This window comes from Clytia hemisphaerica, unplaced genomic scaffold, assembly GCF_902728285.1.
Source record: "Clytia hemisphaerica strain Z4C2 unplaced genomic scaffold, Clytia hemisphaerica genome assembly, whole genome shotgun sequence".
NCBI lineage: Eukaryota > Metazoa > Cnidaria > Hydrozoa > Leptothecata > Clytiidae > Clytia > Clytia hemisphaerica.
Genome location: NW_027104472.1, coordinates 640,005 through 666,452, shown reverse-complemented (window position 1 = coordinate 666,452; position 26,448 = coordinate 640,005). Strand labels below are relative to the sequence as shown.

The 26,448-nt window shown below is 35.8% G+C and overlaps 2 protein-coding genes across 2 annotated transcripts in view; both read left to right on the top strand.

Annotated features, from left to right (window-relative positions):
* LOC136821314 (protein unc-13 homolog D-like) overlaps positions 1 to 18,192 on the top strand; it is a 65,538-nt gene extending 47,346 nt beyond the window's left edge. The window contains exons 24-36 of the mRNA XM_067077547.1: positions 5,640 to 5,714; positions 6,848 to 6,949; positions 7,798 to 8,013; positions 8,610 to 8,755; positions 13,095 to 13,155; positions 13,501 to 13,542; positions 13,889 to 13,960; positions 14,685 to 14,768; positions 15,250 to 15,328; positions 15,553 to 15,591; positions 16,589 to 16,712; positions 17,037 to 17,257; positions 17,994 to 18,192. Coding sequence (XP_066933648.1) covers positions 5,640 to 5,714; positions 6,848 to 6,949; positions 7,798 to 8,013; positions 8,610 to 8,755; positions 13,095 to 13,155; positions 13,501 to 13,542; positions 13,889 to 13,960; positions 14,685 to 14,768; positions 15,250 to 15,328; positions 15,553 to 15,591; positions 16,589 to 16,712; positions 17,037 to 17,257; positions 17,994 to 18,109 — 1,377 coding nt within the window. The 3' untranslated portion in view covers positions 18,110 to 18,192. The remainder of the gene's footprint in view (positions 1 to 5,639; positions 5,715 to 6,847; positions 6,950 to 7,797; positions 8,014 to 8,609; positions 8,756 to 13,094; positions 13,156 to 13,500; positions 13,543 to 13,888; positions 13,961 to 14,684; positions 14,769 to 15,249; positions 15,329 to 15,552; positions 15,592 to 16,588; positions 16,713 to 17,036; positions 17,258 to 17,993) is intronic.
* LOC136821351 (golgin subfamily A member 6-like protein 22) lies at positions 2,094 to 3,412 on the top strand. Its single transcript, XM_067077589.1, has one exon. It carries the CDS (start codon positions 2,153 to 2,155, stop codon positions 3,410 to 3,412), a length of 1,260 nt encoding a protein of 419 aa, XP_066933690.1. The 5' UTR covers positions 2,094 to 2,152.
* Positions 18,193 to 26,448: the final 8,256 nt, after the last annotated feature.

The following is a 26,448-nucleotide window of genomic DNA, read 5'->3' as shown; positions in this document are numbered from 1 at the left end:
TTTGTGACGTCATTTGGGCCCTAAATGACGTCATTGAAAGGGTAATAAATGATTTGCTTGACTGAAATCAATTTGTCATTTACCGAATAGATTCTCTTGATAATTTCCGACACATACAATATGAGGGGTCAACCATTGCTTATATCTTTCTCAAACTTTAGATATTCTACTTTGTAGGTTCTGATGACGTCATCGGGCCAAAGATGCCCGAATATATTTATTTTCGAAAGTCTCTTTATACCCACTCTTACCTTTCCCAACTTATTCTCTATTAAATTCCCGATCCAATGAGGGTTCAACCATCTCTTAACTCCTTTCCAATCTCGAGATATCGCCTTGTTGAGTTTCTTAGCTATCTTCCGTAAAAAAGCCCGGGCTATAAAATATACGGTCTATCACGTTGCTATGTGAACGGATTTAAAGAAAAATGGCGGATTCCCGATATAAACAAAACACAAGGAACAAAAATGTGTCAGATAAGAAAAAGTTTATTTTTCCAATTTTTCCCCTCCGATTAACCATTTTACTTTTTATATAGACATATAATGATTAATAACTGAACACTTTAAAAGCAAGAAGCTAAGGCCAAAATCATTTAGACAGAAAACATGAATTTAGTGAGGACAAAAAACTGGTACAGTTTAAAATGAAAATATCAGCCGCTCAATATTAAAGAACCCAAAGAAATGGAAGATAGGATAATGTCAATATTTTTATAATGAGGTTTAGTGATAAATTTAATGTGTTTAAATCTGAATGAAATTAGAATGATTCATTTTATCATATGATAGTGTCAATAACTATAACCTTTTACTATTTACAACATAATAAAAATGATGGAAAATAAAGTGAAAGTGTATTTTTAATTTTGCTTTCATTGTTCTAGAGTTCTTGGTTAAACAACAACATTGTGATAAGGAAAAAGTCTAATATATAGTCATTGTCAATGATATTCAACCATACGTTTCAACATGATAATGTATCTACACTATTGTACGTATCAAATATTCTTTGCTGCTGCTTCTTCTTGCGCAGCACAGCCCGCAACCAAAGTAGAGTATCGAAGAGAAACGTATAAGGCGGCAATCACTGAGTCGTCGATCGGTCTAAAAAGTGAGTCGGTCGATAAGTCTAAAAAGTGAGTCGGTTGATCGGTCTAAAAAGTGAGTCGGTCGATCGGTCTAAAAAGTGAGTCGGTCGATCAGTCTAAAAAGTGAGTCGGTCGATCAGTCTAAAAAGTGAGTCGGTCGGTTGTCTAAAAAGTGAGTCGTCGGTCGTCTAAAATGTGAGTCGGTCGGTCGTCTAAAAAGTGAGTCGGTCGGTCGTCTACAAAGTGAGGCAGTCGGTCGGTCTACAAAGTGAGGCGGTCGGTCGGTCTACAAAGTGAGGCGGTCGGTTGGTCTACAAAGTGAGGAGGTCGGTCGATCTAAAAAGTGAGTCGGTCGGTGTCGGTGTCGGTCGGTCGGTTGTTGAAACGAACATATTTGTGATTGCTGCCTACAAAGACTACCAAATTACTTGGATGTATTACCATGCAGCAAAAATATACCACTCTCAATTTTCAAGAGGGCTAAAGTAAATGTTTCCATTGGTCGGTCTTTGGTCTTTGTTTATTTTGTTAAGATGGTTGGTTGCGATAAGCCCCATAATAATTTCTGAAGAACAACTATACAAATCCATAACAAAATGTTCTCTATTTAAGAAACAGGATACCATCACCATTAGACCATTCCCTATCCATGTACAAACGATGGCACCAGTGACCAGAGCAGAGAGACCAGATCAATCAATCAATATTAAAAAACCAAAGAGCTTCTTGCTTCTATCTGGTTCTATTTACTTATACGAAAATTACCAGTAAAGTAGAATTTCGAAAACGGAGATACGCTTCCGAACCGGGCGACGTTTCCCGATCGGCAAGGAACCGTAGGCATGTTTTCCGGTGACGTGTCTCAAAAGAAACGTACCCCGCCTCGAAAAAAGAACACTGTACTGTTTTCCCGCTCGGAGCTCGATTCAAAAAGAAACTTGGAAAAAAATCCATAATGGCCCCCCCACAGCTCAATACGAATTAGACTTTTAGTATATAGATGGACAGAATCTTTAAATCAACAGAAAAAGTATATATCTCATAAAAAGTTTAAACGACGATATGAACGGTAGAAGTGATCCACAAAAAGTTGTCATCAAGAATGCACATGACGATATAAGAGAACACAATGCACATGGTGAACGGAGGGTAGTGGACGAGCACAATGCTCACGGCTCTCGAGAAGACAATAATCACCAAGTTGTTGCTGAAAATGAACCACAAGTGAATGTTAGAGCACATCTGCTACAGGATGAAGTGAAAAACTTGAAAGGAAAACTTGAGAAAATGAAAAAGGAAAGGGAACTTGAACGAATGCAATTTGAAAAACTGGGAATTGAAAATGAAAAATTGAAAAAAGATTTTGAAGTTTTGAAGAAAGATTTTGATTTTGAAGGTTTAAAATCTGAAAATGCTCTTTTAAAAGCTGAGAAGCAGTTTGGTATTGATCTGAAAACACTTTTAAATGAGAAGCAAAAAATTGAAGATGAGTTGAAAATTGTGGAGAAGGAAAAAGATAAACTTGTCGAAGACAACAAAGCTGTGAAGGCTTTGCAACGTGATTTAGACGGATTAAACAACCGAAATCACCAACTTCAACAAGAAAACACCAAATTGAAAGCCAATGAAACATCGGCCAGAGACGAATTAAAAGTCGTAAAAATGCAACAAAAGAAATCCCACACAGAAATTGAGCGCGTCAACGAAAGGAGCAAACAACTAGAAACAGAGAAAACCAAATTTGAAAATTTGTACCAAACTGCCAAACGTGAAAAGGAGGAAGTACTCCAGGCGAAGAAAAAGATGGAAGGTCAACTCAATGATCTTAAGGAAGCAATCAAGAGGATGCAGAATGATAACCAAGTACAAAAGAAAGTGACAACCCCTGCACCAGTTTATCACCCCGTTCATCGAGACAAACAATCAATTGATTTTAGTCAAATGTTTATTGAAGATGTTTTATCAAGTGGCCTTTCAATGGTTTTAGAGAATTATGTATTTTGTGAAGATTATAAAAAGTGGATTATTGAGCTTGCAAGTAAAAGTATTTTTGGGCGAAACATAAAATCAGGAAATGTTTTGCTTATCAAGACGACAAGTACTTCTAATTCTAAAATTATTCTACATCAAAGGGAAATCAAAGATCCAGCATGGAATTCCGATAAAATAAAATGTGTTAAACTTTTACATCGTACTGATAACACTCATATAAGAGATATGACTTTTGATGGTCTTAATTGGGTAAGCGGTGGTAACCTCGAAGGTTTTGGAAGTTTTGTTTATCATTATTATGCCTTCCTAATCTTAGTGATTAAAAAGTAGATTGTAGATTGATTGGATCGCAATCCTATGTGCTATGATTTGACTTTCTAAACTTTGGATACATTTTACAAATTTTTTTTTATCATAAGAATGATGGATTTTCTTAACTTTTTGGGGAAGCTCAGCCTGAAATATTCTTACGGTATTCTAAGGTTAGGATCTAACACAGACTAAAGCTAGCATGTAAAACATTCCTCGAGCAAAGATATGGCATTTTGGTGAAGACTGGAAGATAAGAGACAATTTACAGTTAAAAAATGCTCTAAAAATCGACATTCTTAGATTCAGTTGCTAAGTTACACGATGGTGTTATTCTTAGCATATTCCTAATTTCTTTGCCAATTTCATCCCGATATAGTATATTCTTATAAAAAAAGCGTGAAGCGTTTTACGGTTTTGTAGAATTCTATCACAAATTAATTTTTGCGACCTCGTCTGGATGTTAAAACCTTTGGAGCTTTCTGAAGAGCATGGTACCTACTTTGAATAACCAAAAAGAGAAGAATAATCCTGTGCTCTTATGTAATAGAATCACGCTATACTATGTAAAGGTTTTACTAATTTCCAATATTGTTATATATTTTATAATTCCTGTCTTATCTGTCATTCTCGTTGCTTTTTTTGCAGTTACTTTTATATAGTTTATTGCATACCATAATATTACTAGTCATTTTAAATGAAAAATTTGGTGTTATTAAAAACCCCTTTTTTTTTTTTCATTGTATGATAGGTAAGGATGGCAAGATTCCAATAGAATTAGGTTTTTATGTTGAAAATAAATGTACTGTATACCGGGTGTGCCAGAAAATAATAAGCTATACCCTCTTTGACTTGATATCGTAGGCAGTAGCACTACTCTTCAGATTTTTGATTTTCGTGATTTTGGTCTTATGGTCCGCACAAACCCGTCACACGTTTTGTCAAAGTACCCCCCCCCCCCCCCCCCACCCCTAACTAGAAACGGAGAAAAACTAATTGGAAATAGTGTACAAAAGTTGCAAACGAGTACTCTTAGGTTCAAAATAAACGGGGGAAGTTGGCAATTGTACTTCTGAAACCCGATAATAAGGTAAAAATAGGCTAAAATCAGGCTATTTAGAGCAAAATAAGGGGCCTTCTCTTTGACAGCTGAAAATATTCTTAGAGATTAATAAACGGGGGGGTCCTAATAAGGTCCGGGGGGGTTGGAAAATTTACGAAAAATTTCGAAAATTAACAAGCGGGGGGCCGTTTATTTGGAACCTAAGAGTAACTTGAAGCCAGTTAGTTGATTTCAGTCAGAGTTTTGAATATCATATCCAGAGGTCTTTTGATGGTTATTAAGAATAGAAAATATATCTCTTTGACTATCAAGTCTGGTATGATAAAGTCAGCGAAAAGACCCCATACATGGGAAGTATCAGATTAAGAAATGTTCTACTTATCAAATTGGCTGGTACTTTCGACTCCATAGCTGTTAACATCGATGATTATACCCAAGACCCACAAGATTGGACTATTAATAAACTGAAAAGTGTCAAACTTTTACATCGTTGTAATAACACGATGATAAGCAGTGGCGGCCTGGCAGCGGGTGCAGGGTGTGCAGTGCACCACCCAGAAAGACCTGAGAGGGGTGCCAAAAAAGCTTTTCAAGGGGGCGCCAAAATCTTTTTTGATGTTAGGTTGGACGATTTGGCGCCCTTTGACACGTTTTTAGCGCCTTCTATAAGTGCAATGTAATTTTTTTTTCGCCTGCGGCGCTTCGATTTATTTTAAAAAATTTTTCAAAACTACTATCAACATTGAATTGCGAAAAGTCCAAGCAGAAAGCATTTAGAATTTCAGGACGTGTATTTTCATTTTCATTAAAATAATTCTCAGTTTTTGTCAAGGGGAAATTCTCGTAAAATACTCTATATAATTCTCTTTGCAATTCGAAAAGTTAGAATTAACCAGAATTTTATTCAATATGGGGAATTTCCTTAAGTGTTCATAACGTTTAATGTGCGTGTGTCTGTCTGTCAAGAAAACTTTGGGACAACCTGGAGACTTTAAAAAGAAAGATGGATTGATTTTGTGGATAAGTTTTTCCATTTTTCAGCGTTCGAATAATTAACCTGCTGGTTGCTCAGCTTAAACATTCTAAACTGCGTTGCTCTTTGCTCGAAAACGAAAGTGAAAACGACTGGGTTCTAATGATTATGATGTTTCTGTACTGTAATACAACACCTTCTTTTAATTTCAGATTTGTATTTTCAATAACACATTGGAATGGCCTGATCCACTTGGTGCATTCACTTTTCTGGCACAAGTCGTCGGGGTAAGTTCCCATTCCAAATTTTACTGTGGAAGTAATTCACCTAGCTTTACAGAAAGGCATTTAGTAGTATTTCCTTTGAGTTTCCTTTAAAAATCCTGGTTGGATGCTAAACCTGTACCATTGTGACCAACAGAATGTTCGTTCCTCGAAATCTGCGATTTTTAGTATGAATAAAAACTGTGAAAGCATGACCTGTCGATTCTTTAGTCTTTAGGAGTTTTAAGCTAGAGGTGTCAGAAAAGCTATCACAGTGATAACTGGCTTGTGGCAACCAATCGGAATCTGGACCAATCCAATCAAGAATACCATATCATCGTTTCTATTTATCAGCTATTTATGTTTTGCTCGATATACCAGATTCCAGCTTCAGTCACCTTGATCAAACTGAGCAAATTTCTATGTTAAAGAACAACGCTCATAAACAAAATTAAACCATTATATATTGGTTATTGACATGAAAACTCAAAGCAAATTTGAAGGCTCGACGCCGTCACTGCGTTTGGTGGGAGTTTGATCCTCCTGAAGCATTCTACACGTTCGGGAGACTCTGCAAAAAAATTTCTACATCATTTATATCTCTTATAAACTAAAATTTTGGTCATTCCCTTGAGAACGGACTGAGTCCGAAAGATATCGGGAAAAATCAAAATATAATTCATTCTTTTTCACCGTTCAACATCTTATAAACTAAAATAAATGATAGCTTTTTCTCTCTCCCATGCCCCGCGAGCACAGGAGGGAAATTATTTTGTTAATTTTGCTTTGTAAGCATTAGAGGCGAGCGATTCCTTTCTGAATCATATAAAAAATAAAGATACCTTGAAAACGATTTAGGCCCAAACATACTGGAAATTCCTGTTTTGTTCCTCCATCCAATATAAAATAGAATATCTTTAACCAATAGAATGGATTGATTTCGCTTTGAAACAGAGTGGAACCATAGAAGCATTTGTCTGTACACAGACCCGATATCTACGGCTAATTTCAAAATTCCATCCCTTCTACGAAGCGATTAACGTGAGATATACTCTGGTACAGAGTATAGAAGGATAAGATCGTAATTAATGGATGGATTTATGGTAACCTCTTTGTATTGTTTTGTCTCTAACATTGTCTCTAACAACCTTTTTCAGATTGTTGGTAAATGCGCAATGGATTATGGTCATTTAGTGTTCAACCAATTAAAAGACAAAGGATTCTATGATGACGTCGGTCAATTTGATGTCACAGACGAGGTAAGATGTGGTAATTTTCCATCTAGCCCTAGTTAGACTATTAACTTTGTGGCTTCTCTTTTTATTTTGTTATTTTGGCATACAGTCGATCTTCTAAAGTCAAATACCGTATAACTTCGAATAAGCGCCCCTTTTTTTTAAGCGCCCCTTTCGAATAAACGCCCAAGCCGAATGGAGAGAAGTTAAAAGAAAGGATTAATCCTTCGTGGGTTGTCCCCCTAAATCTGGGTCTACAATGGAAAAGATTTCGTCGCAAACTTGTTCTTCGCAAAAAACAAATCTTAAATCTCTGTTGCAAAAAAGAACAATAGATTTTAATTCCAGGCATATGTTTGGCTTTAATTTTTGTTAGCAGATATTTGCGACGAACTGAATTTTTTCGAGTGGACCCCAAGTTTAAATGCTTCTAACTAAGTTGTAGAAGGAGTACTAGATAGGTTTAATACTTACAGAATTTCTGTGGAAGTGTTCCCAATTTAAAAGTCGACTAGACCGCTATTTGACCTTAGAATTTCGAATGTTCAAAACATTCGAAAACAGAATAGAAAACAAAATGGCGAACTAGCCAGCTCAACAGTTAAACACGCTTCTGCTGTTATAGGCAATTTGACAGTCGAAATGGATCATGGGTTATCAGGACTGAGTGTGCCTCCATAACGGCTTTCTGTTGTCTAGTCGCCATAATCTTAAAATTTTTTCAAAACTTTGGACCAATAGTATATCGTCATTAGCGCACAGTGGTCCTGATTACCCATTACGCTTTGCGATTGTGAATTGGCCTACAGAAAGTCCAATCCAGTCAATTAGTTGGAGATCAGTTTTCTATACAGTATCTTTTTTTTCTACAGCTGTGTATCATGATGAACAATACAGCACATGTTTTGCAATTCCTTGATTACGTTCCCAAAGCTGCTCAATTCGATCAATACTTGGATGCAATGCGACTTACTGAACGTGAGAAAGACGTAGAAAGATCATCACAAACCCTCCATAATATATTGAATTGTGCTAAAGAAGACATGAGAAATAAATTGGATCAGATTATACTACATGTTGGGAAAAGGGTATGTTTTCATTTTCTATGATGACTACTAAAATGGCTACATACGCTACATACATTACATTGTCAAACAATATATTGGCGAGCCCCAGCAATATATTTTTAAAGTGCTCACAACAAACTTTAAAGGTGCCCGCAATATATTGAAAAGGTGTTCACAATTTTTTACCAGCTAAATTTTTAGTATTCCAATAATATAGGGGGATTTTCTACAGAAAGAAAATTCCTTTATCTAATAAAGCACCTGTTATTCGAACATTGTTCGCCAATAAATATGTAGTCTAAATAAGCCCTATATTATTAAGCAGATATTCTGGGAGCCTATTGTTCGAATCAGAGAGAGATTCGAATGATTGAAAATATCTTACGAGATTTAGTTCGAACTTTCGAAAGATTCGAATAATAGAGACCCCCAGCGGACCTTCGATTCACGCAATCACGCAATTTTTTTCCAACTTCACGCATTCTCGTCATTTTCTTTGAATTTTTACGCATTCACGCAAGTGAAAAAGCCCATTCACGCATTCACGCCTCTGGGGGCCCCAATAATAGGAGTTCGAATTAGCGATATTTCACTGTAATCCTCTCCTTTTCACCTAGATGAAGGAAAGTCTGAAAGATTACATTCTTAAAATTATCACCAACAATCAAAAGACGGTCGATGAATCTTGTGATGATCTTTTGGAGTATATTGAAAATAATTTGACCACCTTGTCATCCTCACTTCTATCTCAAGTCTTTGAACGGTAATTATTATTATTATCCATATAGCGGTCATTAAGTAAGCCATTAAAGATTCGAACGGCGGGCAGTATTGAAAGGTTCTATTACTCAAATAGTCATACCCACGCTGAGAAAACTAAAGGCGTCGTGCTTCAGAGGGCTGAAATATCATTAACCGCCCTGGTTATAGGGCGATAACGTCATTTGCGGCCCGCTTGGAACTTTATTGAAGTCGTTGCATTGAAACGGTGAGACTAAACCGACGTCAGAAAAAACTTTTTGGTCATTTGTGGCGCTCGCAAGGGTACTCAAAACTTGTTGAAGTCATTGCATTGAAGCGAAAAGACTTGGCTGACACTAGAAAAAAACGTTGTTTGAATTTCCGATATGGATAATAATAGTAACAGCGTTAAGCTTTCGCTCGTTGTTGTCATTAATTCTGCCCTTGCAGTTCGATTATTAGCCCTCTAGTGCCATTTGCGCCCTCCGCTTTGCATCGGGCCCAAATGACACTCTCGGGCTAATAATCAAACTGGGCGGGCAGAAAATAACAACAACGACCTCAAACTGAACGCTATTGTTATATTTTAAGAACCTTTTGCTAACAACTGTAAGAACATGGTTACAGTCATGAACTTCCAAACCCGAAGGGCTAGACTCGAAACTCCTGGATGGGAAATGAATCCACTTTATTTCCCATCCAGAACGCCGGATTAAAAGTAAAGTCTATCGCTACAATCATGGTCGAAACATATTGAGATATTAGTGTATTTTAACGTTTTAGCACTTCCACATTCTTTCATTGATTATTTCGAGTTTAGAGGGGTTTGGTGGCTTCTAGGCTATATTCCAAGCCTTCTTGGAGCAAATTTGAGCTTTTAAGAGCCATTTTTTTTAAAAATCTTCAGAATAAAGAAAGTGTGATACCTCACCCTCTTAGATTTTAATGAAATTTTGACCAAATGATCCATCACACAAGAAAATAAGACCATGAAAATTTCACCTTGATATCTCAAGTAGTTTTGAAGATACAGAGTCTCAAAGATAGGCTACTAAGCGGAAATTGACCCCTAAAAATCATGAACTCTGGTGGGGAGCAGATTTTGAAAGCCAATGAATTTTTATTCAAGTACATTAGAAAGCTGATTTACAGTGGATTTCAAGAACTTTTTGTAGGGAATCAGAAAAAATCAAATTGAGTCTCCAAAATTTTCCCCGAAAATCTCTAGCACCCTCCTGTAGAGGGCTTCAAACTTTGTGTAATCTTGGTTTGGAAGCACTTTTAGCTGTCTGCTGATGGTCCTTGGAGACTTTTTTGAAGCAAACTTTTGACCTGGAGTGGTTTACTGGTGGGTTTTGGCCACAAAAATAACATTTTCAGGATTTCCTATTTTTGCGTAAACCGTCAAAAATGGCCGAAAAAAATTGCTATTTCGGCTGATCTGGAGCAAAATTCAAGATGGCGTATCTTTTTTAACCTTCTACAAATTTTTTTGAAACTTTCAGTAATGCTTCCTTAGTAGGTCTAGTTTATAACCTCAAAAAATCTCAGTGGGGGGAGTGGGGCCTGGAAGTCTCTTAAAGATATGATCAATTGAAAATTTGCTTAACTTCGTTGTTTTTTCCCTCCTAAAATGCTAAATCAGGCCCACTTAAGGGCTCTAAAGGTGAATTTTTGTCAAAAATATTGGTTGATCTTCTCTAGCCAACTAATCATTGGCATAAGGGAACAACTGTAAAAAAATTCAGGTCATTTCCATTAACAGATGACATTTATGACTGTTTCTTTATTTTTAAGTATAGAATATGTAAAAAAATGAGACTGACATCTGGCCTTTCCTACCATTCCAGGGCCTTTATTTTCAGGAAAAGCCTCAACCTTTCACAGTTTGGTGAATATTATTCTTAAATATAAGCAGGTTACTTCAACTAAATGGGTTTAACAGTACTTAATTCCTATTCAAAAACTTTGTAGACTCATTCAGAAATCCTACTTTGACAATAATTAGCGCTTTACCGCAAAATTTCTAAGTCCAAGTGTCGTGATTAACTTTAGACTGTCCAATATCTCTATATTTGTGTACACTGACAGCCTTACTTGTTGATTCTTAAATAACTAAGCAACATTACTAGGGTGATATTTTATGAGATAATGCAAACAATGATGTTTAAATCTTCTGGACAAGAAATATTGGGCAGTCTAAAGTTAATCACGACACTTGGACATAGAAATTTTGCGGTAAAGCGCAAATTATTGTCAAAGTAGGATTTCTGAATGAGTCTAAAAAGTTTTTGAATAGGAATTAAGTACTGTTAAACCCATTTAGTTGAAGTAACCTGCTTATTTTTAGGAATAATATTTACCAAACTGTGAAAGGTTGAGGCTTTTCCTGAAAATATAGGCCCTGGAACGGTAGGAAAGGCCAGATATCAGTCCCATTTTTTTACATATTCTATACTTAAAAATAAAGAAACAGTCATAAAATGTCATCTGTTAATGTAAATGACCTGAATTTTTTTACAGTTGTTCCCTTAATGCCAATGATTAGTTGGCTAGAGAAGATCAACCAATATTTTGACAAAAATTCACCTTTAGAGCCCTTAAGTGGGCCTGATTTAGCATTTTAGGAGGGAAAAAACAACGAAGTTAAGCAAATTTTCAATTGATCATATCTTTAAGAGACTTCCAGGCCCCACTGAGATTTTTTGAGGTTATAAACTAGACCTACTAAGGAAGCATTACTGAAAGTTTCAAAAAAATTTGTAGAAGGTTAAAAAAGATACGCCATCTTGAATTTTGCTCCAGATCAGCCGAAATAGCAATTTTTTCGGCCATTTTTGACAGTTACGCAAAAATAGAAATCCTGAAAATGTTATTTTTGTGGCCAAAACCCACCAGTAAACCACTCCAGGTCAAAAGTTTGCTTCAAAAAAGTCTCAAGGACCATCAGCAGACAGTTAAAAGTGCTTCCAAACCCAGATTAAACAAAGTTTGAAGCCCTCTACAGGAGGTGCTAGAGATTTTTGAGGAAAATTTTGGAGACTCAATTTGATTTTTTCTGATTCCCTACAAAAAGTTCTTGAAATCCACTGTAAATCAGCTTTCTAATGTACTTGAATAAAAATTCATTGGCTTTCAAAATCTGCTCCCCACCAGAGTCCATGATTTTTAGGGGTCAATTTTCGCTTAGTAGTCTATCTTTGAGACGCTGTATCTTCAAAACTACTTGAGATATCAAGGTGAAATTTTCAGGGTCTTATTTTCTTGTGTGATGGATCATTTGGTCAAAATTTCATCAAAATCCAAGAGGATGAGGTATCACACCCTGAAGACTCTTAAAAAAAATGGCTCTTAAATCCTGAGATCCTAAGGTCGTAAGTCTTAAATCTCGTGTGAAAACTCACAGAGTTAAAACTGTGGTTTAACGCGCTTAAAAAAATTCATTTATGGTGTTTATTTCACAGGGAAATCCCCTTTGTCTCAAATGTTTTGTCCATGATTGTAGATTTCGAAAAATTCAATCCTTAAAAATAAAGGAACCACTAAATACAATCCGTCGTCATGATTGCAGCGCGTTCTGGATGGGAAATAAGTGGCTTCACTTTTTCTTGCCTGAGAGATTCTACTCTAGCCCTTTGGGGCACTGAGTCCACTAAGTGGACTCCAGGCTAGATTTATTGTAAAAACGTCAGAAAAATAAAAAAGCTATGATGTACATCGGGCCTTAAAAAATTATATTTTACAGAAAGATGTTATAATCCCGATAAACCGGCATTGGATCCCGGCTGTTTAAACCGGCGGTCTGGCTCGACGCTTCGATCCGACCGTTCGATATTACGACCTGACCTTTTGACCCTTTGATATTACGACCTGACCTTTTGACATTACGACCCGACCTTTTGATATTACGACCCGACCCTTTGATATTACGACCCGACGGTTCGACCCGACGACCTGACCTTTTGACATTACGACCCGACGGTTCGACCCGACGATCTGACAGTTTGTAATTACGGCCCGACGATCTGACGGTTTGACATTAAGGCCCGACGTTTTGATTTTGACACCGATCTGACTTTATAGACTTCTGTCAAAAATTTTGATCCATTATTCATGATATTCATGATCTAGTGTTTTATATGGAATGACCCAAAAAAGACCGGGTGTTTGCCAATATTTTTGAATTTAGACAATAAAACTAGTGGCAAACGCCCGAATTATTTAGAGTGGTACTTTGGGAAATGTTACGCTATGAGTATCCTGAAAAGACATTTCTAAAAACACCAATTCTCAAAAGGAGAATAAGCTTTATCTCATCTCGTTTATAACGAAATATTAACCTTTTTCATCATTCTATTTAGGATATTAGACCACATGTGGAAAGCAGTGCTTGAGTGTATGACGGACCTCACAAAGAAAAAGGTAATTTTTTATTCCAAATTCAATAAATTAAATTGAGGAACAAAGGTATACTCAAGAAATTATTGAGCAATGTCAAATACTGTTTGACAACATTTTTGAAGCCTTTGAATGTTATTAACTTAACTCTGATTTTTAAGCCTAAAAATGTTCTTAGCTGTTCTTATTATTTTGACCATCACAGCGTTTTATATTACTCTTTATGCACTAGGATTTCGTATTGGTCCTTTTTTTTCAAATTCAATATCATGTCAAAATTTTTGTTTTTAAAAGTGAATGCTTTAAGACTTGTTGATATTGAAAGGGATAACCCCTATGGGTCTTTATTTTCATCATTTTCCATTTTAGCTATTACAAAGGCATTACAAAAAGCTTCAAGAACTTCTACAGGTAAAATCACTTTTTCATCGGTGTTAACTGGCGTATATGAGATGGCTCAATTTTTCGGTCCTGTACTGGTAGGTTTAGACCTAGGAGCATCGCAACCCATACCGCCCTGTTTTTGACCCGCCCGAGTAAAAGTTGAGATTGGCATTTTTCTCTTAGTTGGGTTGGGTACACGCATTTGATGTTCTGAAGTGATGGCACTGAATGAGTTAATATATCACCTATCATGTTTTTAAGTTATTTGTCACTTATAATAATTATTGTTGACCGGAAGAAATCATCGTCAGTGCTTTAATATATAACTGGACATTATTTACTACAAAAAATAATTCTCCCATTTTTACCCTAGATTGTGTTCGATTTCTTCCACGGAGATGGGAATGGATTATCTGTGGAAGCCTTACAAGGAGCTCTGCATCAGGTAATCATTATTCTTCTGTTCCACTCGTATTTATATTTACACTTGGTTCGGTAAACTGATGATTGCGTGTGTAGCATGAAACTTTAAGTAATGTATTTTTTACATGGTGATTTTTGAAATATAACTTTATTGAATTTGCTCTACGAAGAGTATTGAGCACTCTTTTAATGGTTGTTCAACAAACACATTATTACACTTGATTTGGGCTGACTGGCTTCTCGTTATCAACGAGTTTAACTATACAGTCTTTTTAACTCGAACTTCTACAACTCGAATTTCTCTTTAACTCGAACAAGTTTTGTGGTCCCATTAGTTTACCTTATAAACCTTACTCTTTAAATCGAATTTTCCTTAACTCGAACAGAATTTATGTTTCCCGTATCTGTTCGAATTATGGAGGCTCGACTGTTTATAAATCCTTTAACAATTGTAACATGTTGTTTGAAAGAGGTTTTTTCCCCAAGTATTATCCATACAGTGGAGTTTCCGAAAACACACGGGAAAACAAATCTGTTTGAGTTAAGGAAATTCGAGTTATAGAGTAAGGTTTATAAGGAATTGTTAGCTGAAGGGACAAGAAAACTTGTTCGAGTTAAGGAGACATTTGAGATATAGAGGTTCGAGTTGAAGAGACTCCAATTTAATATTGAAGCTGACCCTCTACGCTGCTATTTATCCCTTACGATAAGATTAAGACAAACATTTTTGATATTTTTTTCCTTAGGAACTGACGTATTGTTTACAGTTGAATAGCTCGTCCACAGAAGAACTGATCGAAAACTACTTTGTTGACCAATGTGAACAACAGGTTCGTTGAAAATTTTCACATTAGTAGTCGGGAAGATCAGTTAAGATCAGACCCTTAATAATCTTTGAGTGATCTTTGAAAAGGTAATATTTTTTGAGAACACTATTGTCAACCTTCCCTTTTCTAATAGTGAGGTTAAGTAAATCGGTATAATCACGACGACGGACGAAAATTTAACAGGCTAGTGATTTTCAACCAATCAATTTCCGTATATCCACTAGCGTATTACAATTTTCGTCCGTCGTCGTGATTATCCTGGTACCGGTAAACGCATTAAGGCCGGTGAAAATTTTCGTCGGGGAAAAATATTCGTCACTTGGCCAAAATTTCGTCACTTTTCCCCGACAAAGTTTCCCCGATAAAGTTTCCCCGATAAGATAAACTTAACCTCGGTAAGGACTTAATTATTGATTGGACTATAGATTATTTTCAACATCTTATTGGCAACTATTGTTTCTACGCATCTCTTTTAATGATTTAGAAAGCCGCTGATTCCAGTTTGGGAAAGATTGCTTTCAAAGTTTTCTTTGATAATTTAACAAAGAAATTGAATGTCTATGGTAAGAATTTAACTCACATGTCTCTATTGAGAAGCCTGCAATTTTTTGAGCTGCAAAAGTTTTCTCTTGACATTTTTCGATGTTTTCGCAGTCCATCTTCTGCACCGACAAAACATCGAAAAATATGTTTTTAAGAAAGAATTGTATTTACGACCACCCAATCATTGGGTTCATTGTAATCACGTCTTTCAACATTTGAAAATAATTTCTCATTTCTTTTCTAGTATTAAATGCAGCAAATATTCTTCCGCTCGATAGCTCAGGTAACCATCACTTCTATAAGGACATCATTCTATGATTCTATCCTATAGCTTTACTTTTGTATATGACACAAAATGATGCAAGGTCTTAGTGTGCTACCAGGGGGGCACGCCGTTACTACAAGACATGATGTGTAGTAAGTGCCTTTTCAGCACTTATTTTTAGGACCACCACCCTTTGCAGTAGTGGTAGTAACTGTTTTCAGAATTCAGGTACCACCCCCATTTTTGGGTGGAGATATAAAAGACACCACTCCTATACAACTTTGTATTAAGTTGTAGTTGGTTTGATATTCTACGTTTGACGTTTGATATTCGTTTGTCTCAAATTTGGTTTTTGAAGTTCATGTGATTACTTTTGAAATTGGAAACTATTGGAAGTCAATTAAGTGTCATACTTTCTTTTAGTAACTGCGTGCCCCCCCCCTGATGCTACGGTTAAACGTGACTGCTATGAAATTTCTTCTCTATCTACAAAGATCTTTAATATTATACGAAATTTTCAAGTTCATTTTTAAGTTTTACTTTTTCTTTTTTTGGGAAAACTTAGCTGCGTATTTTGACTTCATATTTTCATTTTGAGCATTCAGTGACTTCTATTAGACTTCTTTCCCTTTTTGTGGTGTATGATAGTAAAAATCTCTTCAATACCTTTTTATATACCTTCTCTACATGAGCCCCCCCCCAGCGGTAACTCTGATCACGATATCACGCAATTTTTTGTCTTCAATCACGATCACGAAAATCATTAAAAAATTGCTAATCACACATCCCTTTGAAAGAGCCCAAATCTCACATCACGGATCAAAAGTTTTTCAAATCGCAATCTTGTTTTGACCTCTCATCACGCAATCACGAAAAAACAATTCCAAATCACGTAATCACGCTACAAGTCACTATCATGTCATCACGCAAACTGCTTGGGGGGGGGGGCTCCTACATTACTTTTTGTTCTTGACAATAATTTTCTTAAGAATTTTTGTTTTGATTTCGTTTTTAGGCAAATCTGACCCTTACATCAAACTGTCGGTTCAACCACAACACTTATTTCCACAAGTCAAGCCTCAAAAAACAAAATTCCAAAAAGAAACCTTGTACCCATTATTTGATGAAAGCTTCCAATTGTAAGTATAAATGATTCTCTAATTCGAATTTTAATGGGGCTAAAACCTTTCTTTTGAGTAGAAAACATTACATTCGACTTAATAGCTGAGATGACCAATTGGTTCTAATGTTTTCCTATATCCTTTTTGACGTGCTGAAATGTTTCAAACCTTCGCATTTATGTATTGTGATATTTTTTATCTTGTGATATTGACTGGTCTCCACTGGTCTTTAAATTTAAATAAAAAGTGAAATTAATTTCAATAATCTTATTTTAACACTACAAATAGCTTATAGTTATAAATTTAACTCACTTCCATCTCTCTCATCTACATTTCTTTTAGTTCAATTCCACCACCTGATTGTTTGAAAAATGGTGCAACGTTAGTCTTTTCCGTATATGACCATGACCGTATTACGGACGATGACATTGGCGGTGAATCTTATTACGATCTTCAATTTGTACCTGGCCTCACTTACGATACAGTTCAAGGAGGTTTTGCAACCGTTCCACAGATTGATATGTGTTTGACCATTCCAACTATTGAAAGCAAATCTGTAGCTGGTAAGTACATCATTCGAGAAAACTTAAAAAAAACTTTCTTTTCTTTTACTTTATCTTACGTTATCAGCTGGTCATGACTTTAGATAAAACTTGTATACATACAGTCGATAGATATCGTTTTTTTTTACAATTTGTTCACGTTAAATAAGGAAGCTAGGTGTTCACAAATTCATGGCAAACGGCTCACCTTAGTTCAGGCACTGTCAAATGTATTAGCTTTACATGACATTTTTCGAACGACGTTTCAATCAAATCGGTCTAATGCTTCTTTTGTGCTGTTAAATGCCCACCGAAGATTTGAGATTGATTTTGAAACTTAGAATTTTCTTCAACAAAAGGAACGAGATGGAATTTTTACAAGCTCTTATTTGATTTGGTTGGTCGTTAACCAGTAATAAAACAATTTTGTTACTTTTTCTAAAGAACGCGTCATCTCTGTTACTTCAAATGACTAATTATTAAAGTATCTTATAAAAACTCCATCTCATCCTGCAACCGAAAGGTACACTTGAGTCTTTACAACTCGAACACGCATAGGGAACGCAATTCTGTTCGAGTTAAGGAAATTTCAAGTTATGGAGTAAGGTTTATGAGGCATTATTAACTGAAGGGACCAGAAAACTCGTTCGGGTTAAGGAGACGTTGTAGGCGTTCGAATTATAGAGACTTCACTGTAATATCTTTACCACGGTTAAAAAATGAAATCAATTTCTTAATTTTTCTATATTTTTTTCAGTGATGAAGAACCGTCAAAAGGAAGACTCAACAGCCGATCACTTCGTTTCAAGCCTCTTTGTTAAAAGATCCAAACTATTGGAAAACATTCAAAAAGCAAAAGAATACAATAATTGAGAAGGAATGAAAGAACCAGTTCAGAAATTGATGGAAAGTTTCGCGTTTCAGAGTTTAAAAGAATATGTGAAAATGGAGTTGAAAATCCCAAATTAACGCGGTTTTGGTCCATTTTGAGACTTAATTTTGAGGTCTAAAATTATTTTGTGTTTCGAAAGTTAATCTCCTTATGATACCTCACCTGTCTTTACAAAAGGCGATGAATAATTCCAATACTCTGATGGGCCCTTGAGAAATTGGAGCTTCGACCGATCGAACATTTTGATTTTGTTTGAAGAAAACTCAAGTTTTCCTACAGTCTTCGTTTCGCTAGACTTGATAATACCGTATTTACGGCTAACAATCTAAAAGTGCGCTTAACAATCGAACCCGCCAAAGTCGCAAAATTAACATCTACTGCGGTACAGCCACATAGACAAAAACCAAACTGTCGCATAATCCTCAAAAGACTTCTTACGAAGTTCTTTTAGGTGGCCAGCTTGGTTCGTCTCTTGAATTATTCGGAAATATTAATTGTCAACGGCAATATTCTCATTTGGTTGTTGACCGAACTTTTGAATTGTTAACTTTGCGCACGTGTAGATGGTTTTACCTAATAACCCGGGCGTACTACATTTATAGCATGACGGGGGTGGTCGGTTACGACCCTCGGACCCTTAGCGGGACTAGTAAGGACTAACGCTACAAGGACTGTCAGGTTCCAAAAAGACACCCTTAAGGGTGGCACATACCCGTACCATTCACTTGCTTAATAAACGCTGGCCTAATAAACACCATTGACAATCATCATTGTTAATTTACGGGATCTTTCATATTTATGAAATAATTAAACGATTAAATTGTAAATATCAATTTCAAAACAACCAACAAATTTGTAAATATGTCTCTATTTTTTTGGTAGAAAACAATACATTTTCAGAATTCGAAACATTTTGTTCTGTAATAGTTTCAATACCATTTGGTCACAAAATTAAACGAATTTCTTTTTTGCTTAAAGGATTTCGCTAAATTTTAGCAATGGCATAGTCTCAGCCCCTAAATTTATTCTGAGGGAAGCTAAAATTTCTCAAAAAACTCAATAGGGTTACTTGCTAAGAGGATCTAGTGGTTCTTTTTTTTTTTAAGTTAGATATTTCGGTATATATTTTGAGCCTAGTTTCTCATCTTCTATTTTGTTTAGTTTATCTTTACTTACCAAGGTATTTTGCTTAACCCTTTGACTCCGCTGTCGACCGCTGTGTTTGACCCTACAGCGCGCAGTGGTTTTTCATAAAAATTCACCTTTTACGCAAACCGGTATAACTTTTAAACAAAACAACTTCAGCTAAAAAGTTATATATCTTTGAAAAGGAAAATTTATCTGCTTTCTTCTGAGCCATAACATAACTCCTATACTGCATTTTATCTCAGTCAAAGTTTCAAAAGGTTCAACACTACATTTTACGACACCGAAAAAAAGTGCAAAATATGGGCCAATGAAAATCTATTTTTTCAAAAGCTATTTTAGTGAAAAACAAATAAAAAACTTACAGAACAGCAGTAGAAGACATTGATGTGTTGAAGGATAAAAAAATTCTGCACTAAAACTGCCAAAATACTTGAAGAAATCTCAAATCCTTACCTCTAACTTTCATAACAGTCATTTCACCGCCTCCATCTTGAATTTGAACGTTTTTCAAATGTTTGTTTTGATTGCGCACTTCATCCTAACCCTTTGAAACCTATACTTTCCGGAATGGAAATTTATCGCTCTTTTCAAATATCATAACCATTTGATTCTCACAACAACAGAAAACTAAATATCATTGCTTAAATGACCATACATATAAAAGACGCGTATACGCGTCCCTCGTATATAGGCGCGGACGCACATGTGCGTCCCGCGTGGGCTAAGGGTTAAGGAGTCGATATATAAACCTTTAATTAGGACGACTTGACTATTTGATAATAACACAAATCCCATTTTCAATACTTATACCCAATTAAAAATGATTTGATTGACTAGTTAAAGGAAATGAGGATATCCTTTGACAAACTCATTTTTAGATTTCCTGTTCGTTGTGTATATTATTCCCTCTACAGATATTGGCATTGCAGCTAATATGTAAATATCAATATATTTTATCTTAATTACAATATTGCATTTCATGATTATCAATAGACTTGCAATCATGGTCAGAATATGTTGGCATTTCTGAGTATTTTAGCGTTTTTGCAAAATTTTAAGTTTTGGCGAGATATTTCAGGATATTTTCAGGCTTTCTACTTTTTCTAATCGGATATTTCGATTTAGGAGGGGTAAAATGGCTGCCAGGCTATATTCTTAGCCTAGCTGGACCTTTCCAAGTCTCGTGTTAAAACTCAGAGTTAAATCTACTTTCCAACCCTATATTAAGGCACTTATTCACTTAAAATGTGGGGAAATCCCTATTTGTGCCAAATATTATGGCCGCAATTTATTACACTAAGAAAATCTAGGGGGGGCTCTTTGTCATGAACTATGCTCCACTATGGAGCTATACTATACACAACTACATTAACAAATATGTCTCTGTTACTCAGTGATATTTAGTTCGCCAGTTGGGCTAAATGCCAATACGGAGAGCATCACTTTATTGCAAAGTCTACTCTCAAAAATCCTACTGTGATTTTTATCACTGGATGCCATTTGTTGGGTAATTCCAGTGACATTTCTCGGGTTTGTGTTAAATGAACTTTTCCAATTAAGCACACTATTTCTCTGATACCGAAACTTTATATTTAATGAATTTTTATTTGTGGCGAATTGCCTGTAACTGCGTGGAAAATTAAGGTCATAAAAAGTGAATAAGTGAGTAGCAGTTTCGTTTTCTATCTGAAAAAGCGCATGGAAGAATTATTTGAAACACATTATTAAATACGTTCTCTCAGTGAATGAATATATACGTCAATGTAAAATGAGGTCTTAATTGAATAGAATATCATTTTAATTGATTACCGTTTGTTGACAACCTTTTTCCTGATTAAACAGATAACAACAAAAAGCAGTTTTTCATTGATTTCTTTACAGTTATGTATTGTCGCTTTTTTGTTGTTTTCGTCGTTTTTTTGCCAATACAACAATTTTTTTATGCAATCGTTGAAAACTTAAATTAGCAAAATATTTCAGAAATATCCTGCTTGAGGCAATTAATGTTACATACGAGACAAGAGACACTTTAAATAGTATTAAGCCGATGTGATGAATTGAGCTTCTTTCTTTCGATTTATATATCTAGTAGAGTGCGAGTGAAAGAGGGTCTCTGTATTTATTTTACTATGATGGTTTGATATTATGGTTGGCTGCTTATACACATTTATAGTGTTTTATTACAGGCTCAATATTTTTTTTTGTAATACACGCTTTTTTTTTATAAGAATGGTGTAAATCCATTTCATCATGGATATTCTTAACTTTTTTTGGGAAAATCATCCTAAAATATTCTTACAGCATTCTTAGGTTAGGATCCTAATTCAGACTTGATTTAACATTTAGTACATACGTCTCAAGTATGAAATGGCATTTTTGTGAAAGGAGTGAGCCTTGCTTGGGGTAAATTGACAATTTATAATTAAAAATGCTCTAAAAATGGCATTCTTAAGCTAAGGGGACACGGAAACAGTTTTTGTGCAATTGCAACAAAAACAAATTGTCGCAATCGCAATGAAATTTTACACCGTGTCGTATAGGCCTAGCACACGAAACAAAATCATAAAAATGAAATCAAAGCAACTCCACCATTTTGAGCGCATCTCTTGCGTGTTGAAAATGGGAAGATTATGTCATAATTTGTTTTGAGTTGTATAAACGAATTTGATTGGCTAAATGAAAAAAATGTTTCAAGGAATCTTCTTAAGGTGAGGGGACACGAGGGTTTTTGTACGATTCTCGTTTGCAACATGAAAATTTTGTTGCAGAAACAAAAATAAAATTCAAATCGATTTGAATTTTATTTTTGTTTCAGCAACAAAAACTTTGAGTGAAAAAAGTTGCCAATCAAGGAGATTTAACGTGGGGACACAGTGAAACATATTTATGCGATTGCAACAAAAAAATATTTTTGTTGCAATCGCATAAAAATTGTTTCCGTGTCCCCGTAGCTTTAGCTTGAGTAGAAAATTCCATGATGGTGATATTCTTAGCATATTCTTAATTTTTTGGCCATTTTCATCATGGACATTCTTATAAAGTGTATCCTTATTTTAAAAAAGAAGCGTGCTGTTTGTGAGGGGGGGTTTTCACTTTTACGGTATGACGGTATTGGGCCTTTTTACCCCCGGTAAATCGGTATTACGAGAAAAAAACGACGGGATTACGGTATTTCATTTTCTACCGGTATCGGTAAATTGCCTGTTTTTTTGTCGGTATTTCGATATTTTTATCAATAAAAAACGGTATTTCGGTATAAAACTATTTACCTTTTAGTTGTTTTATGAGTTTCATGCAGAAAAATTTTCAAAAAAGATAAGTCTCTTCCGCTATTTTAACCAGTAAAATTTTCTTGCTCGCTTCGCTCGCACAATCTAGGATGTCCTATTGAGTTATTGTCATGGTGAGGTTATTCAAAATAAGCAAAACTTTACGATAACTAAACAATTTTTGTTATTTTTCTGCGGGCGCATTTTTTTGTGATGATAATACTGCATCAAAGTTCTAAAAGCATCTTGTGCAGCATCGAACGATTATAAAATAATTCACATCATGATGCACATGATGCGTTTTCAGGCAATCTTAGACGATGTTATCGTCCGTTACAGTGATAATAAAGGCGGAAAAATGGCGGTATGGCGTTATGGCGGTATACGGAAAAAATCGGCGAAGGAGTTTCGAAGAAACGAAAACATCTGTAAACACTGTAAACATACACTGTAAACATCTCCGCCACTGCTTACTCCACCCGAATTTATCACGCCTCTCCTCAATCTCCTAAACTATTCCCTTTTTAGTGAACTTGTGTAGACGATAGGATCGTCTAAGGCAATCTAGGCATTCTAAATTTTAAATTTTTTCTTGGGCGAAACTCTTGGAACGCCGCACCGGGGGTACGGCAGGTACGTCGCTCGCCGTACCATATTTTTGCCAAAAATTTTATAATTTAAAATGCTCTAAAATGGCATTCTTAAGCTAAGGGACACGGAAACAGTTTTTGTGCAATTGCAACAAAAACAAATTGTCGCAATCGAATGAAATTTACACCGTGTCGTTATAGCCTAGCACAGAAACAAAATCATAAAAAGAAATCAAAGCAACTCCACCATTTGAGCGCATCTCTTGCGTGTTGAAAATGGGAAGTTATGTCAAATTTGTTGGTTGAGAAACGATTTGATTGGCTAAATGAAAAAAATGTTCAAGGATCTCTTAAGGTGAGGGGACACGAGGGTTTGAGATTCTCGTTTGCACATGAAAATTTTGTTGCAGAACAAAAAAAAATTCAAATCGATTGAATTTTATTTTTGTTTCAGCAACAAAAATTTGAGTGAAAAGTTGCCAATCAGGAGATAACGTGGGACACAGTGAACATATTTATGCGATTGCAAAAAAAAATATTTTTGTTGCAATCGCAATAAAAATGTTTCCTTTCCCCGTAGCTTTCTTGAAGTAGAAAATTCCATGATGGTGATATTCTTAGATATTCTTAATTTTTGGCCATTTTATCATGGACATCTTATAAAGTGTATCCTTATTTTAAAAAAGCGTGCTGTTTGGAGGGGGGGTTTTCACTTTACGTAGACGGATTGGCCTTTTTTACCCGGTAAATCGGTATTACGAGAAAAAACGACGGTTTACGGTATTTCATTTCTACGTATCGGGAATGCCTGTTTTTTGTCGGTATTTCGATATTTTATCAATAAAAAACGGGTATTTCGGTATAAAACTATTTACCTTTTAGTTGTTTTATGAGTTTCATGCAGAAAAATTTTCAAAAGATAAGTCTCTTCCGCTTTTTAACCAGTAAAATTCTTGCTCGCTCGCTCGCACAATCTAGGATGTCTATTGAGTTATTGTCATGGTGAGGTTATTCAAAATAAGCAAACTTTACGATAACTAACAATTTTTTATTTTTTCTGCGGGGCCTTTTTTTGTGATGATTAATACTGCATCAAAGTTCTAAACATCTTTGTGCAGCATCGAACGATTATAAAATAATTCACATCATGATGCACATGATGCGTTTTTCAGGCAATCTTAGACATGTTATCGTCCGTTCAGTGATATAAAGGCGAAAAATGGCGGTATGGCGTTAGGCGGTATAAAAAATCGGAAAGTTTCGAAGAAAAAAACATCTGTAAACACGAACATAACTGTAAACATCTCGCCCGTTACTCCACCCGAATGTTCACGCTCTCCTCAATCTCCTAACTATTCCCTTTTTAGTGAACAACGATAGGGTCTAAGGCCGGCATTCTAAATTTAAATTTTTCTTGGCAAACTCTTGGAACGCCGCACCGGGGTACGGCAAGTACGTCGCTCGTACCATATTTTTGCCAACAAATGGTTAGTGTTAAATAAAATCAAACATTTTATGACCAAACAAGGCATAGTTGGCTAACAATAGCGTATTAAGGCCGTTTTTCAATAACAAAGGAGAGCGAAAATTCTCGAAAAATTTTCGCGCTCGCTTCGCTCGCGTTCTTTTTTACATTTTTTTCTTTCGTCCGATAGGGGGGGGGACTTTGGAATTCGCGTCCTCTAGTTGCACGAGGGTTAGGGTTAGGGTTAGGGTTAGGGTTAGCACCACCTCTATGAAGCCTGTGTTGAAGTCTACGGCTTCTCAGACCATGATTGGCCCAAACCTCGATTTTGAATTAATTCTCAATATAAAAGACATCTTATGGGTCTGCGAAGAAGAAATTATTGGGGGAAAGGCTTATTTTTTTTGCCTCCCTACAAGCAAGTAACTTTGGCGCGGCAGACCTAAAATATTGCTTTATGAAAGCTCAAATAGCTGTAAAAGAGGCCTTAAAAATGGACAATATCGAGAATAAGGTCACAAAACTAGCAAAAAACTTTATTGGCGAAAATGTTTGGTATATAAAGAATGGGACAAGCTGGAGTTTTTACAAGCTCTCGTTTGATTTGGTTGGTCGTTAACCTGTAATGAAATTTGTTACTTTTTCTAAAGAACGCGTCATCGCTATTACTTCAAATAACCAATTAGTGAAGTCTCTTGTAAAAACTCCAGCCTATCCCATAAAAATAGGCCAATCTGTTTAAAAGAGACCATAAAAAGGTTAAATTTAGCCCAATAAGGTCACAATAATTTAACCAAAGATGTAAAAGCAAAAATGTTTTTTTTCACGCGTGAATACGTGAATTGGCAAAAATTTGTGCGTGGGTTGACTGGGGGGCCTCATAAAGTACAAAACTTGTTTGTACAATTTCTCATTTGTTACTACACAATAGATCTGATAACTGAAAATTCATTATTTTCGAGAAAAAATACATAAATATAATATCGGTATCGGTATTAGGCTTCCTTTACCGACGGTATTACGGTATTTGACCCAAAATCTTGTCGGTATGACGGTATTTAAGACCCCTGAACCCCCCCCCCCCTTTGTGGCCAATAGTTTGGTGCACGCTAATTCTAGTGATCCAATTTCACTTACTAAAACTCGTTTCTAAGCCTGATAGGGACTTTTTTCTAGTGTGATTACGTGATTTGGAAATTTTTTTCGTGGTGAGTACGTACGATCAGAGGTAGATCAGAGGTCAAAACGTGATCGTGATTTGAAAGATTTTTGAGCCTTGATGTGCGATTTGGACTTTTTCAAAGGGAATGTATGATTATTCAAATCTTTTGTTGATTTTCGTGATCGTGATTGAGATGATGAAGACAAAAAAATAGCGTGATATTGTGATCAGAGTTACCGCTGGGGGCCTCCATACCGCGAGTGTGTGATCAGTGTATGAAAATAACAAAAGTTTGATGTGAAAATTTGCTACGACACGCTTTGTGCTCTGAGGGTCGCACCCGCTCTTTTAGAGCTGTGGCGGCTGTGGGGTACCAGGTAATAGAGCGTTGGCAAAAAGAAAAAAAAGAAAGGGCGGTTTTATCTGATGGTTCGTCCATTCACGCCTTTCTCGCGCCATACAAAAAGATCCGCGAAAATATAATTTCTTTTTACTCGCTTGCCTTCACTTATTTCTAAGAAACAAAGCTATGAAAGACGGTACATCGAGCAAACAGCGTCCTTAGTAATAATGGTACCCGAAGCAGTGAACAATGTTTATTTTGTGTGGGATTCGGATTTCTCATTTCGAAAGTCAACCTTTTTTGCTCTTTCTCCTTTACTCTGTTTGTTTTTTGATGATTTTT

Bases quoted from the DNA above. Each gene is read 5' to 3' on its own strand.
- LOC136821351 (XM_067077589.1), top strand. From the start codon at position 2,153: ATGAACGGTAGAAGTGATCCACAAAAAGTTGTCATCAAGAATGCACAT.